Source organism: Branchiostoma lanceolatum, chromosome 2 (genome assembly GCF_035083965.1).
Source record: "Branchiostoma lanceolatum isolate klBraLanc5 chromosome 2, klBraLanc5.hap2, whole genome shotgun sequence".
Classification (NCBI taxonomy): Eukaryota; Metazoa; Chordata; class Leptocardii; order Amphioxiformes; family Branchiostomatidae; genus Branchiostoma; species Branchiostoma lanceolatum.
In genome coordinates, this window is record NC_089723.1 from 31,102,049 (window position 1) to 31,118,401 (window position 16,353).

At 40.6% G+C, this 16,353-nt stretch overlaps 1 protein-coding gene and 1 long non-coding RNA gene across 2 annotated transcripts; one reads left to right on the top strand and one right to left on the bottom strand.

Annotated features, from left to right (window-relative positions):
• Positions 1-639: 639 nt before the first annotated feature.
• On the bottom strand, positions 640-4,269 carry LOC136428583 (uncharacterized). The gene is made up of 2 exons (XR_010754636.1): positions 3,777-4,269; positions 640-988 (listed from the first exon to the last, which is right to left on the bottom strand). It is a non-coding gene; the product is annotated as an uncharacterized lncRNA (long non-coding RNA).
• A 5,439-nt stretch (positions 4,270-9,708) lies between these two features.
• LOC136428584 (uncharacterized) lies at positions 9,709-12,548 on the top strand. The gene is made up of 3 exons (XM_066418207.1): positions 9,709-10,003; positions 10,424-10,490; positions 11,795-12,548. Exons 1-3 carry the CDS (start codon positions 9,930-9,932, stop codon positions 12,422-12,424), a joined length of 771 nt encoding a protein of 256 aa, XP_066274304.1. The 5' UTR covers positions 9,709-9,929; the 3' UTR covers positions 12,425-12,548.
• Positions 12,549-16,353: the final 3,805 nt, after the last annotated feature.

Sequence of the window (16,353 nt, forward strand, 5' to 3'; positions counted from 1 at the left end):
GAGAACTGATTCTTAGAGAACTGAGCTCAGTGTAGTCCCTGGGTTACAGTCTACCAGGTCAAATGGTCATGGATCATGTTTTCTTTTAAGCCAGATGCCCAGTCAACCATGACCACCATGGATGGCAGGCTCACTCTCTCCCACTAGGTGGCTAATGATTTGCTGATAGCTTTGTAATTGACTTGGGAGGGAAACTAATCTGCCAACCCTACTTCAGGACTGCAGCACTGAAGGCTAGGTTTCCCAAGGGGCCATAATCTATCTGACAAAACAAACACAACTTCAGAATTAGAGGAATGTTGCTTTTGCTTCTGTAACCAACTATAGAGGTCTGTCTGACCAGAAATTAGGACACCAGTTGTACTGCTGAAGGCTGCATTTGGCAGTTTGAAATCTTTGACTTTGGAATGGTTTGGCCAATTAACAGGGGAATCCCCCTCTTCCCTTGATAGAGATGATTTGCTAATAGCTTTGACTTGGGAGGGAAACTCATCTGCCTACCCTATGAGGACTGCAATACTGAAGGCTAGGATTCAGACTTAGAGTTGTTATACCCAATACATTGATACTGTTAGTCCCCAAATGATTTTAAACCTTCTTGCTCAGACCAAAAAAACACACATTGAGATCTGATTGGAGTACAGTGCTTTGAAACTGGCATTGCTGACCTTAATAATAATCAGAGCCAAGGAAGATGACATGATAGGGGTCCTGTGGACCATTGTTATGCTACAAATACTTGACTCTACGATGGTTGACTAGAATTTAACTATTTCATACCTCTTATTAAAACATGCCTTTTAGATTGGAGCTTATTTGTCTACAGTATAATCCTGTTGTTGATTAACCCTTTCAGCAAGGAGGTGGAATTTGATTTTTTACCACCTCTCCCTGCACATGTGTGTGTGTTAGTACATGTACGTGTAGGTGCTTTCCCCATACACAAGTTTTTGTGATGATCAAGGAAGGAAAAATAGCACAAAATTCCCTGAAAATTCCACTAGCTGTTTTAAACAGCACACATGCAGCACACATGTATGCAGCCCCACCTCCAACCCGCCTGTGGTATCTACATGTAGGTCACCCACTGGGGGTAGGTCACCCACTGGGGGACACTGTGAAAAGCGTACACATTTGTCCTCAACCACTGAAAGAGTTACAAAAACACCAACTTATGATGTAATGTTGATAAGTCTGCATTAGAAATTCTTTCTCAGCAAAGACAGGTATATCATGTACATATGTATTAATGCAGTAAGTGAGGTAAATATACTGTAACAGTTTAGAGCTGCTGGCATGTACCCCATGTGAGGCTGAATGTTTTCCTAATTACATGGTACATTAGTGGGGACCTCCTTATACACAGATGTCAAGCCCACAAGAGAAGGCCTACAAAGAGCTGACAGCTACTGTAGTTCAATGGGGCGGGGTAGCTGGTAACGGATTATAAGCTATAGTTCCAGTGTTGGTTCAATACTGTTCTTGTGGAACTATAAGAGAATAATATTCCTCTATAGTTTTACCCAGGTTTGTGTGGGAACCCAGCTGAGTTCTTGGGGACTACATTGTAGTACAGTAACTACACCATTTAGGACAAATCAAACCATTTCTTGTAGCCTAATGCTTTATTTCACAGACTTGAATGTACTTGTATACCTGCACCCATGGGCATGACAGTGTTGAAAAACATGTTTTAAAAGTTGATTGTTGACAAATGTGTTAAACAAACTTGCAACATAAATCAATTTGATACTAAAACAAATTTACACTGGCAAAAAAGCACTAAATAAAGTACTCAACTGACATACTGGTAAACAAACATTTAGTCAAGGGTTTAGTGTTACATTGGTTTCCACAAAAAATTCAACAATGTCAAGGGTTAAGTTTTCTATTGTATAAGTACATTCATTCTGAACATCTAAATTACATTCATTCTGAACATCTAAATTCATAGTACACTATATTACATTGTCTCTCCTTCTTTAGTCAAAACTGAGCCCTTATAAACACCTGACTGTTCAAGTGTTTACTTGTGTACGAGATCAGGTAATATGAAAGTGTCCTGCTTTGACATTTTGTACATGTAATACTTGTAATAATACCCTATTTGCCGATGACTTCTTTTTGTACTGGGCAGCCAGCCTGTAATCATAACCTTAAGCCCAAGAAGTCCCAAAGAGCCTGCTATGGAGGCTACAAAAAATGCCTGCCTATTTCAGGGTATCAATATGGCCTGAACCCTGCATGGCCTTCATATACCGGTAACATTATTTTACCTCTCTTCTTATAATCACCAAGGTGTGAATTTTGCTGATTCAGACCTATCTCTGAATTTTTGGCATCAGGTTTCCTTTCTTGTGTGCAATGAGACATATTACCAGCTAGATCTGGAACCAGCACACCAGGTGGTCTGCTATCATTGCACAGTGGTACATCAGAAAGTAGGTCACTAATAAGAATGCTTGGTAGTTTGTTATCAGTAACTAAGGAGGAGCACATGACATTTTCTTTCTTTGAAATTCTAGATTTCCTCCCTCTTTCCATCCCCTATATAAGAATGACTAGCCTGAGTGCCAGCCTTTTTAGCTTCCGTCCGCTACCCAAGCTCCGCTCCTCGAGGAGCGGAGCTTGGGTAGCGGACGGAAGCTAAAAAGGCTGGCACTCAGGCTAAAGAATGACAGCTCTTTTGTTCTGACTTAAGCAATGGGGCAAAACTAAAAGTGATAATAGGGTGTGTCACTGTCAATTAGCCCTAATAGATTGTCTGGGTAGGGGGCATGGTACTGCTTTCTTCCAGCCAAGGCGATGATTGATGGAATGAATTAATCTGCTTCAAATAAATGTATCCCTTCCACTCAGAGAAATCGTTTAACTAGCTGACTAAAATTTGTCAGGAATGACAAGACAGGGATAACCTGAAGATAACTTGAAACAAGCCAAAGAGGTTAATGAACAATCATAGCATAAAAAAGCTCCAGTAGACAAAACTAGACACATCCCCCTCCCCACTACTTGGTACAGTGCTGTACAGTACAGACAACAGATTAACCATTCCCAGCACCAGCACTACCGTCAAGTTTAGCAGTTGGCTACCCAACCTAAAGAAGCTTAAGAAGAAGGTCTGCAAGGGATGTGTTCACGCCTTAGGCACTGACATCCAAGACACTGGCAGCCCTGGTTCGAGCTTGGGGTCTACACATAGGAAATGACTTACATCATCCTATCGAATGGACATAAAGTAGGCGGCCACATGTATCACTCACTCACGCACTCATTCTTGGTACTAGCATCAAGCCCGAAACTTCTGCAACACACATACATGTATATGGAAGAGTAGAGGTGACCGGGTGTGCCAGGCTGAAAATACAAGCTGCAAGGACATTGCGAAGGCAGGTCAACATGTAAGTAGATGCACAGGGGGGCTTTTTGTCAAACTCATCTGCCTGATGATGCCTTGTTAATGTTAGTGGTCATCCTTCACCTGGTGGCCCCCAAACAGTTTCCAGCTACTACATGCATACTCGTGTGGTGACCACTAAATTGAGCCCCTAGTCTAGGCCAGCTAAGATTAGTCAGCTAATTTAGTGTGTAATTGGGGCAAACATACAGAAGCTTGGAGAGAAAATGTCCTTTTCCCAGTTGTCTGTCTGCTGACCAAAGTAAAAAAAATGTTTTTGCTGTTAGAATCCATCTCACTTTCATATGCATCAACCTTCCACAATCTGATAAGTGCAGTAATGATATGGCCCTTCAAAGAGTTAGGCACTATATATAGCCTTTGTTCCATCATCTAGTTCATTCTGCAACAGAAATCTGCAGACTTGAGAACAACTGGTATGAAATTTCAGAGACACGTTTGCAACTGTACCATATTTCCTGTCCATCTTCTAGTGGTCTACATCAATTTTGTACATGCCATAATATCTAGAAGACTCAAGTCATTTTGTCATGCCATATCTATTCTTTTGAATCCTAAATAGAAAAGAGATCTCCATTTCAACCGAAAAGACTGGCCCTGCACCAGAGGGTACAGGGGGTTAATCTAAAGGTGGAGCGTGACCAGGACATAATATCTGTGACAGGAAATGGCACGCATGCCGCCTGAATCCCTCTAATTGGTTCAAGGCTTCCCTGGGTTGACAGTTTAGGGAGGGAAACTCTGGACAGCCATAATTACCATGAAATAACCGTGGTAGACGGCACCTATGCTGCACATATGCAGCATGAAAACTTTTAGCATGCATGTAGCACATTTCAACCCTTTGGCAAGGGCTGCCAATGGCCTCCAGTTTAATTGGGGAATTCCAGTTTGATTTCGGACTACCTCCCACATTTCAGCAATCTTTAACCCAAATGGCTTAAGATCAGATGTGGTAGGTATAAATGAAGTTGAAAATATGTAGCAGCCATTGATGACCCCCTGGGGACAAGCCCAATTCTGCAGAATTCTGAGCAATGGAGGCAGAATTCTGCAGAATTCCGGGAACTGGAGGCAGAATTCTTGGGACTGGAGCCAGAATCCAGAATTTATCTATATGCAGGAAGAGAGAGATGATGTGCAGAAAGAAAACACCAAGTTGAAGGAAGAAAACCATATGTTGGAAGGTATTAGTGTTGGAAGGTGTAATTCTGCAGAATTCTGGCTCCATTTCCCAGAATTCTGCAGAATTCTGGCTCCATTTCCCAGAATTCAGTAGAATTGGGCTTATCCCCAGGGGGTCATCAATGACTGCTACATATTTCTAACTTCATTTTTACCTTCCAGATGTGATCTTAAGCCATTTGGGTTTAAGATTGCTGAAACCAAGGAGGTAGTCCTAAATCAAACTGGAATTCCCAAACTGGAGGCTGTTTGCCATTTATCAGTTGAGTATAGCTGGGAACTCTGATTCCCTTGACGAATCAGATTTGATCTGGTGTGACCTAAACATGCCATTTTTTTCCATTTACAAATGGAAAGATCCTAATGTACCTTAGGTTTGTCATCAGTCTAGCTGGCATTATGAACAAATGGATTCTATGGCTTGCATTATAAGCCTAAAGCCGGTATCCCACTGGACAGTGCCAAATTGTGCCAAATCGCAAAAGGCATTTGCAAAGTGGAGCAAAACGGCGTCAGTCGACACAAGTTTGTTGGCCTAAAGTTGCGATTTTGACAAAAAAATTCTAGAATTAGGAATTGACAAAATGATGGAAATGGCGCAATCACATCTCTTTGGATGAATCTTAATTATTGTACATTGGACTTTGATTCAGTGGCAACACTGCAATTTCCGCTCTTCTGTCTGATTTGGAGCCAAAACTGAATGTACTGAGACATTTTTTTTTCTGGGCACAACCATTTTGTATTCAGAGGTCACGTATATATACTTGTGCATAGCACGTCAGTGTGACCGCAAGTGAAAATTGGCACAAATTCTCAAAGTTGGCACAATTACCTAGCGCAAATTTGTTGCAGTCCAGTGAGATACCTGCTTAACTGCCTCTATTGACCTTTCATATTTCAAAGCATGACTTAAGTTTCTGTAATCTTAAAGGCATTGTTGTACAAGTCATCATATGATGAATTGTCTGAATAGCAATACGTACAGGTCTCCTGGTTGCTATTAGTGTCAGGAGGTTTGATTTTATCTAAAAGGATCAGGTTGACAGTTATTGGTTCTGTAATATCAGAAAGCAAAGTGGGATTTTCGTTTACCATAGCAATTGTTAAAAGCATATTGATTGGCACTGCCTGCGGTCAGATGTGAAATAAGGACACAGAGAAAAATCCATAGAGAAAAAATGAACTTTGCTTCCCCATGATTATTGACCTGTGTAATTTGTGCCCTATTCCACGGCAATTTTCCTTTACTCATTCAAGTTCAACCGTACGGAGAATCAATATAACGTGAAGTGCAATAATTGGGTTTTACAAAGCGTCCGTTGATACATGGGCTGGGTTTTATTACCTTCGTCATAGTTGCTGAGTCATGGCCATCTGTGGAAAGTACAGGATGAGATTGAGCTGGGCTGTAGGCTGAGAAATAACTACAATTATCTCCAGTGAGGGTTTGCCTATTAGAAGCATTCAAGCAAATTTATGGAATATGTACGAATCTTATGAAAGACGCACAAAGCATAAACGAAAAAAATACAAACTTTGTAATAAAAAAAAATGCACTATGCAAAAATGTACAAATCTCAATAGAAAACCAGCCTGGTCTCCAAACCTTTTATTATAGTGATAATATAATTACTCTAGTAGTATACATTCTGCATAGTGATTTTTCCTTTTTTTAAATGAAATTCATACAAATTTCATAGAATTTGTTTGATGTTTTTCCAATTACATTCCTACACTTTGCATAGTGATTTCTGCAATATTTATTGATAAAATTCATGAATACTGTGTTGCATGTTGAATCCTCCCTGTCCTTGGGCTGAGCAGTGCAGGGTGTGTACCCAGTTCCATGTTTAGATATGCAAAACAGACGGGCCCTGATTTGATTTTAAGTGCCATGATTGTTCCTGCTCAATCATGACATGGCCTGCATAAAATTGCACTATCAGGTTGCAATCATATCATTACATGTTACATGCATTTGATTCATCAGGTATTTTGATTATAGATGATTATAATTGAAAAGGCTTCAAAGGTCACCAAAGATTAAATCACTGCATCATGGACTAACGCGACTGTGGACAAACCAATACTAGCCTGAGCCGCGCAGTTCATCGGCTTAGTGATACTCCACAGCCGTAAACTTAACGGCTGTGGACGAACCAGGGTGTTATTTGGGGGGCAAATGAGGACCTTATTTGCATAAACAATGAGAAACATTAAGATATGTCAGTAGTCAAGGGTAACATTATTCGGCAAGGTATGAGATTGTGCAATGCTAGTTACAGCGATGTATTCTTTCTGGTCTCATACAATAAAACAGTTGCACAACAAGCTTACTGATGTATGCACTAATAGACTCCAATATCAATTATTAAATATGTTTAAATTTTGACCTTCACAACAAGGTACGCGAAATGTCAGCTATATAAATCAGCTGTAAAACTGGCTAGCTGTGACCCAGAGACACCTACCTGCCATTACTATATTGCAGGGATTCCCTTAATGTTGCCTGAGGTTGAATACTAAATGGAAAAGGGCTTTCACATACAAGAGTTGTTCAAGAAGTTTGTGACCTTTCCAGGAAGCAAGGGGAAACATGTAACACCGAAACATTTTGGGGCATCGGACTATAAATTCTAAAATCTATCAATGTTCTCCAAATCAGCGTGACCTTTTCTTTACATACACTGTGAAGTACTCCCCTAGCTCTTTAATGAACAATGGCCCATGGCTTTACGTCGCATCATAAAGACTGCAACCCTTTTCGGTGGTGCTCGCAGTGGTGAGTGACAACAGCCGGGATTCGAACTTTTAAATTATGGGATCGGAACTTCCAAGCTCTTGTTCCAGAGGCGAGGTCACTAACCGCAGAACTACATGTAACACATGCAACAAGTATAATTATGTGTATTTGATGATTCTATGATTACACTTTTATTTCACACAGGGGATACATCAATATTGATGGTACGTGATGTATGGTATACAGTTGACTGGGAAACGTTTAACAGTGAAGAATGAAGTTGAAACAGCTTGCTGCGGCAGTATGTTCCTAAGAAAAGTGCTTTTCAGACAAAAAAAGATATTGCACAAGAGGAAGAAAAAATTATTTATCATCATGTTGTCCCGAGACTGCTCTCAATCTAAATGTCACCTTCTTTCACTGTAAGTACGCTTAATTTTGTAGCAGGAGGTGAAAGGTTTTCGTGGCGTTTTAAGTTTGCCGTTGAAACCAATCTGTAGTACAGTAGCAATTCAATAGAAATGCATATTTCCAGCAGTGTGATTTTGCGGTGGAGCTGTCATAAAACCACTCGTCTGCAAAATCATTTAAAGATATACAGAAATACAACGTTCAGGCAAATAAAGTACTGTAAATCACTTAATGTAGCGGCAGGAAAATATAGTGGTTGGGGGAAAATGAACGGCACTTAATTTTAACGGTGGGAACAAACATTTCTGTCTGAAATGTTAGTAATCAAGTATTTGCGATATGGGGTTTGTTGCTGAGGGCACAGGTGAAATACACTGCCCCAGTTCTAATGATAATATCCTCCTGTAATCCCACTTAAGAGATAAATGTTCCTCCATCTGCACAAAGCTCTGTGATTGGATCTGCTTGAGAGAGCCCATCCCAGAGATCCAATAATCACCCAGGGTGGAGTAATTGAATCAACTCTTCACTCCTGACCTATATCGTTCTCTTGAGTTCTAGACGTTTCATTCCTTGTTGTTCCCTTCTCTTCGTAATCCATCATTCCCATATCTTTTTAACTGTGCTGTTTAAGGGTTTATCCAATAAGTTGTCCCGAGTATGCAAATACAGACCTAAATCCTTGTGAACTTAAAGCCCTTTACAGGGGAACTGGTTGGAAATCATCCAGACGAGTCCTGAGTTGAACCTCTCCATGCTGTCACAGGTGCGATCATCAGTTCCAATAGCCTATGGGAGGCACTGACCCGCTCCAGAACAAATCAAGTCCCAATACATGAGGTATTGGAACTGTCACTTCAGTCCAAGGTTCCCATCCTTCACTTTTCTCAACTGTGACATCTTTCCCCTCAGGAGGTGTCCCCCTGCAAGTCCCAGTTTTTCTTTCATTGATGCTAGAGGTTTCTACAACTTCCTGCCCAAATATGACATGCCGTGCACACATTCATTCAACGGAACATTCGTCCTGTTATTGCAATTCTTGAAATAATACCGAACGGTGGACCAATATGTATCAAAGCCATTCTTATAAACGTTGGCGAAAAAGTTATCGGACGGGGAGTGTTAACAGGAGATAAGTGTGTGTGGCCTGTGGTATCGGAGTTTTAAATGCTGATTTTGGAAATATCAGCTCCCAATATGTGCAGCTTAGTCAAGCTGTCCACTTGTGTTACAATGAAAGATGCTCATTAACTTATACGCCCTACTTCTAAACAAAATTCCAGACCTTTACGACTTATACAATCACGTAGCAGCGTCCACCCTCATAATTCTGCCGAATGCCCTTAGACTGCCTCAAAAAAAGGTGAATTTAAAGAGATCTATAAATGCAGCATCAGTAATCCTTGGTTTTCTTTCCAAGGTGATATTTCAAATAATGTATCTGATGATATAAATGCTGAATTTTTATTCATCAACCGTTGATATAACTCAAAGATATACCAGTAGAATATTGAATGTTCAAATGATTTTTATTTTATTATGATCATGAAAACATTGACTTCAGAGATGATGGTGAAAAAAATGTTCAACTTTGAAATCTTAAGCCTGCAGAAACTTCTAATGTGGTATATGCTGAAAGATTGATTATTGGGTAGTGCCACATATGATACATGTCACAGTACATGTACATCTCCAGATTCTGAAAGAAATCTATTTTAACCCTACACAGAGTTGATGATGGTGGAAAAAAATGTTCAACTTTGATAACTAAAGCCTGCAGAAACCTCATATACCTGTATATGTTGTATAATCATGTTGAAAGATTGATTATTTGACAGAACCACATAAATGTACATAAAATCTCTTCTAACGCTACTGAGGTCCACATATTGGCCATATTTTGGGGTAACACATCCTGTGCGCACTGGCCTCAAGGTCCGTCCCCATGTGAGGGGAGTCGACTATTTTTAGGACGTTGCAACTGGCTGGGAGGAAACATGAGCTGTTTTTAAGTCAATGCCTGTCTGCATGAGGGTCAACTGCTAGAACAACTGTACAATACTGCATACAGCCGATAAACTGCTGCCCACATTGGCACTTCGGCATGATTTTGTGTTAAGAGTCCTTCGAAGCTATCTGTTCAAGCCATCTTAAGAAGCAAGCAACTGGATGGCAGAGAGCACTGTCCGACAGTGGAGCAGTCATGACGTGCAGGCATGGCTTCTGAGTCTGAACATACCATGGTAGGTTCATACATGTTGTTAGCCTGGTATTCAGAGACATCCTAGTCTCTAAGACTAGCTCCGGTCTCGGCAGCTCTTCTTGTTGCCGCCCTGCCAAATAGTCTATCCCCAATTCATAATAGGTTGAGAGAACATGTAGATGTTCATATAGAATATACGCAAGAGCTCTGATTGGTTCTGAGTCGCATTACGAGAAGCACTAGTGTAACTGGGATCAAACTTCTCAAAGCCTGTTTGAACTCAGTTAGTTACCATGCCAGTACAAAGGACCATGTGCATGACTCGTAGCTTATCAGAGCTCTTGCATATATTTAAAAAAAATATGCAAATTAATTCTAACTGTTAAAATAGATCTACATGTAGTACTGTTAAGTGTACTAGGTTTTGACAAAGTTCATGATAACTGTTCTCTGTTTGCAGTGGCGCCCCCTTGTTGCAGACAGTAGATGGCAGGTTTTTGTACCAGCTCCACTCCCTCAGGGCTGAGGCAAGTACTTGGTGCTTCAGTTACCAATTTGCAATAAAATCGGAGGCAGACACAATTTGGCAGATATACATTTTCTTTATGGCTTAGGAGTATGATTTTAATAAATTCCATGTCATTTTCCAAATTTGGTCCATACATGTACATGTACGTGCACATGTCTATTAATGCCAGTTTTACTTTAAATATTCGTACCATGATGGAACTCGTGTTGGATCCACTCACTAATCGTTTAACGTAACATCCCCTGATTGGTTGAAAACTAATTAATTGACAGATGTTGGTAAAGCAGGAGATTAATTTAATGCCTGGATTAGCATACAGGAGAAAGATCAGTGTCACCAGCCAAATCTAAGTATGATCATATATCTTTTTTTTACAATATATAGTGTAAATGAAAAGAGAACCCAAAAGGTGGGAAGTTTTAACTTTCAGTTTTCCAAAGACAAAGCAGATTTTTCAAATTTGTCAAAACTGCCCTGTAGCCATCAATGGATATATGATTGGCAAGCTTCCACCAAAGCCCTGCAAACATGTATGTTGTACAAAATGAGCCAGTTTCAAAACGTATTTGAATATTTCAGTCAATTTGTTGTGCTATTAAACATCAATACATTATCCTCTTAAAAGACAACTTAAATAATTACTGTTCTTGTTGTAATATATGGAAGTGTTCAATACTATTTCATAATTTTGTCTTAAAGGCAGCCAGAGCATTTTATGAGGCTTGAAAACTGGAAATATTCTGGTTGCTGTAATCTTTATGAAATTGACATTCAATGCCACTGTTTACCACATTTGCGTGCGGATTTCTTATCCAAAGTGCTCAAAAGCGACACAAAACTAAAGCTACATGGTGATATTTTAGTTTCACACGCCTAGTGTAAATAGACCGATACCATAACACCACCCACCTCCCTCAAAACGTAGAAATGCAGATTAAAACATAGAAATGCAAATATTTGCCGGACATGCAGTCACTCTCTCATTGGTCAAACCGCTAATTGTGATGGACAGTCAGGATCAGTCTATCAGTTCTAACCACATAACGACATTGTATCTTTACTCCTTTAATGTCTATATGTAATAGTATAGCGTTATTGAACCTTACTATGTGTCAGAATGACTAGAAATTTGAGTTTTTTTAATTCAAGTTTCAAGCCTCATAAATTGCTCCGGATGCCTTTAACATGATGAGACATCATTGGCTACTAAATATTTAGTTTTAGAAAACAATATATAGTGCATCAGTACACAGAGTTTTGTAGCATTTCAAATCTTACATTATGGTGCCTTTGTTCTTCCAGGCACCGGAATTCTTTTATCAATGTCTTTGGAGAGACCTTGGCTTTGAAGACCTACGAGACCTTCTGAACTTCGCAGATGCACTCAAAAGTCTCCTGGCACATGATTCTGTCTTGTCTGCTCCTTCAAGACATGACACTGTCGACACAGATCAAAAGACATCTTCTCCAAAAGTGGACAAACCAGTACAACCCATTAAAGAAGCCAAAATGACTGCAGCTCTAACTGAGGTGAATTTAGCTTCTGAGCCAGAGTCTGCAGTCCCCACTGCAACGGAAGAAGCAGGAACTGGTAAAGCCTCTGTACAAGACATCCCTGGTGATAAGGAGTCGATTTCTCTGGAGCAGGGTGTTCCACCTTCCCTTCAAGACGAAGGTGCTAGAGCGGAATCACCTGCACTGACAGCTGCTTTACAAGGCCTTCCACCTGTCACGGCAGGTGCCACAGCGGCACCTGTACCAGAGGTGTCATCCGCAGAATTTGCGGCCATTCTGAAAAGGGAACTTGCCGTAGCTCTGGAGCGTACCTCTCGAGGGTCCCCCTCCCCACCACCAACACGTCAACAGAGCACTCACTTAAAGGATGAGTCAGAAGACAAGACAGACACTAAGGGAAAAGATGGAAAAAACTGAGTCTACAATCAGGGGTGTCTGAGTATTCATACGAATCTTACGGAATACATTGAGTTTTACGGAATATTTCATGGAATTAACACAATTTTTCACAAAGAATCAGAGGAATTTACAGAATTCATACGATCCAAATCTAGAAAATACAAATCTAAAGGAATTCATAGTACAAGTTTTATTAAAAGTAAGAATCGTATGAATTCCGTAAAATTTGTATGTTTCTTAGTAGTGGATCGTATGAATTCCACTTGTATGTGTACTTAGGTATCCCTGACAATGGGCTATTCTGCTGTTGTTATGTTTCACCATCGAAACATATTGTTATGTTTAGCCATACCTAGTATGGCTCAACATATTGTTTTTGTTCATTATGTTTAGCCATACCTAGTATGGCTCAACATATTGTTTTTGTTCACGTTCTTCTTCTTCTCCTCCTGCCAAATCTTCAAATGGAATCTACTCCGTCAGTTTTGGGCCAAACAACCTGAAATTTGGCATGTAGGTAAAGATGGCAAATACCCTTAGGTGATTTTTCATTTGTTTCGAAACAGGCCTTAAAAACATTTTTATGGAGGTTTTTTGGGGCATTTTTAGACAATTTTTATATTTTGGGCTCCTGTGCCCTGGTATTGCAAGCAAGTGACCTGAAATTCGGTACAAGGGTGCCTTGAACATGTCCCTACAGGACTTCAATCACATTTCTGGTGTACATCACTTCAGAATGCTTCATTTTGGGGACTTTTGGACCCATTTTCAGACCAAAAACAGGCCAAAAGTGGTATCCACGTTCCATGTTCTATTTGCTGCTGGCCAAGGAATCCATGTTCTATCTAAGGATCCCCACGTTCCATTTGCTACTGGCCAAAGAACACTGTTCTTTTAGGTTAACTGAGGTCATATTGCAGGAACACACGCAAGCCTTTGCAGTAAGAAGCTCTTGGGGTCTCGCAGAACTTGTAGAGAGAGTTTTTGTACGGGTGATTTTGGAACAGTCCATTTATGCATCAGGAGGGAGATTGTCGAAGTATAATGCTCTCGCAAATGTTGCCTTTCTACATGCAGTTAATATTTCGATTTGCCCAGGTGTTATTTTGGGACATCCCACTTCTTGCATGGGGAGGAGTATGGCTAAACATGCTGTATTTGCTCAGGGGCAAATGACGGCCTTTCTAGTGTTCTTCTTCTTCTTCTTCTCCTCCTGCCAAATCTTCAAATCGATTCAACTCCGCCATTTTTTAATCAACCGACCTGAAATTTGGCATGGAGGTAAAGAAGGCAAATACCCTCAGGTGATTTTAAAATTGCTTTGAAACAGGCCTTAAAATCATTTTTATGGAGGTTTTTTGGGGCATTTTCAGGCAATTTTTATATTTTGGTCTCCTGTGCCCTGGTATTACAAGTAAATGACCTGAAATTCGGTACAATGTTGCCTTGAACATGTCCCTACAGGACTACAATCACATTTCTGGTGTACATCACTTCAAAATGCTTCGTTTTGGGGACTTTTGGACCCATTTTCAGACCAAAAATGGGTCAAAAGTGCTGTCCCCGTTCCATGTTCTATCTTAGAATCCATGTTCTATCTAAGGTTCCGGGCGTTCCATTTGCTGCTGGCCAAAGAACATGTGTTCTTTTTAGGTTACCTGAGGTCATGTTGCGGGTAAACACGCAAGCCTTTGCAGTAAGAAGCTCTTGGCGTCTCGCAGAACTTGTAGAGAGAATTTTTTTGCACGGGTGATTTTGGAACAGTCAATTTATGCATCGGGAGGGAGATTGGCAAAGTATGATGCTCTTGCAAATGTTGCCTTCCTACATGCAGTTAATATTTCGATTTGCCCAGGGGTTATTTTGGGACAGCCCACTTCTTGCATGGGGAGGAGTATGGCTAAACATGCTGTATTTGCTCAGGGGCAAATGACGGCCTTTCTAGTTTTTGTCAGGTTTCTTCTCCTCCTTCTCCTTCTCCTCCTTCTGTCAAATCTTCAAATCGCTTCTTCTCGGTCGTCCGTCGACCAAATTAGCTGAAATTTGGTATGCAGGTAGAGTACGTGTATACCCCTAGACCCTTTTTCAATTTTTTTGATATAAGTTTTTAAAATGATTTTATCGAGGTTTTTGGTCATTTTCAGACAAAAGTCGCACATTATGGCCTCCAGTGCCGTGGTGTTTGAACCCAAGGACCTGAAATTTGGTTTAGACCCCGTTCACACTCAATTTTTTCAATCGCGATTGAAGTATAATCGCGATTGTTCGATCCGATCGCGATTGAACGCAAAGAAACTTTTGCGTTCACACTGCTTTTCGCCAAGTGGATTAAAGTACGCCGTGATCCGATCGCGATTGAAGCACGATTGAAGCATGCTATCGGTGATCATCTGGTAAATGTTGTTGTCCTTGTTGTCCTTATTTTGTGTCTATTTTTCCGCTACACATTGTCACTTGGTGCGGTAAATGTCCCTCTTTCGGTGACATTTCCCCAGTTTGGCCTGCACCTCCTCTCTCCCCCAGATTGCGATGAGGACCCTGGTCTCCTCATCGCGCCATCTGCCACCAGCTGAAGTTGCTGACGGAGTTTTATTCTTCTTCTTGGGCATTGTTGACGATGAAAAGTTGTTGTTGTTGTAACAGAGCGATCTGACGTGCGGATTGGGTTTGTTTTCCCACGCGATGCGAACTATGACCCCACGTACCCGCATGTATGACCTCCCACCCCCGGAACCAGCCGAAATCTCCGCCGATCGCGATGGAATGAATCGTAGTTGTGTTCACACTCAAAATTTGATAGGATTGGATTGGATCCGATCTCGATTAATCCAATCAAACTACCTCCGGAGGTAGTTACAATCCAATCGCGATTGGATCGTTTTGGATCGTTCCAATCGCGATTGGGAGCGTTCACACTGAAAAAATCAATCGCGATCGGATCGATTCAATCGCGATTATACTTCAATCGCGATTGAAAAAAATGAGTGTGAACGGGGTCTTAGTTGTGCATTGGATATTTACCCAAAGGACCCCCTTATTTTTTTTGGTATACACTACTTCAAAATGATTTATTTTGCAATTTTTTCATGGAATTTTTGGTTATTTTGCAAGAACTAGGTCATATTGTAACATAAGCCCTCCTACACTTCCCCTGTCTGGGAGTTAAAACTAAGTAGATGTGAGGTGGTAGCTCTACTAATGGTATTACAGAAAGTTATATGTACCTTATGTTACATGGTACAGATGTTATATTTCAGATGTAGGTACCTATAGGAAAGGTGAATACACCTGACAATAAATTATGCTAATGAGGACCTAATTTGCATAATGTATGCATAAAGTTCTATGTCCCTTATCGTAAAAGCTGCGGATGTCATCTTTGAGATGTAGGTACCTTTAGGAAAGGCGAACACACCTGGCCATAAATTATGCTAATGAGGACCTCATTTGCATGATTTATGCATAAACTTGTAATTCCCTTACCGGAAAAGCTGCAGATGTCAGATTTGAGATGTAGATACCTTTAGGAAAGGCGATCACACCTGGCCATGATTTATGCTAATGAGGACCTCATTTGCATAATTGATGCATAAACTAGTATTTCCCTTACCGTAAAAGCTGCGGATGTCATCTTAAAGATGTAGGTACCATTAGGAAAGGTGAATGCACTGGCCAAAAATTATGCTAATGAGGACCTCATTTGCATAATTTATGCAGAAACTTGTATTTCCCTTACCGTAAAAGCTGCAGATGTCATATTTGAGATGTAGTTAGCTTTAGGAAAGGTACACACACCTGGCCATGAAATATGCTAATGGGGACCTCATTTGCATAATTTATGCATGAAGTTGTATTTCCCTTACCGTAAAAGCTGCGGATGTCATCTTGAAGATGTAGGTACATGTAGGACAGGTGAAAGCACCTGGACATAACTTATGCTCATGCGG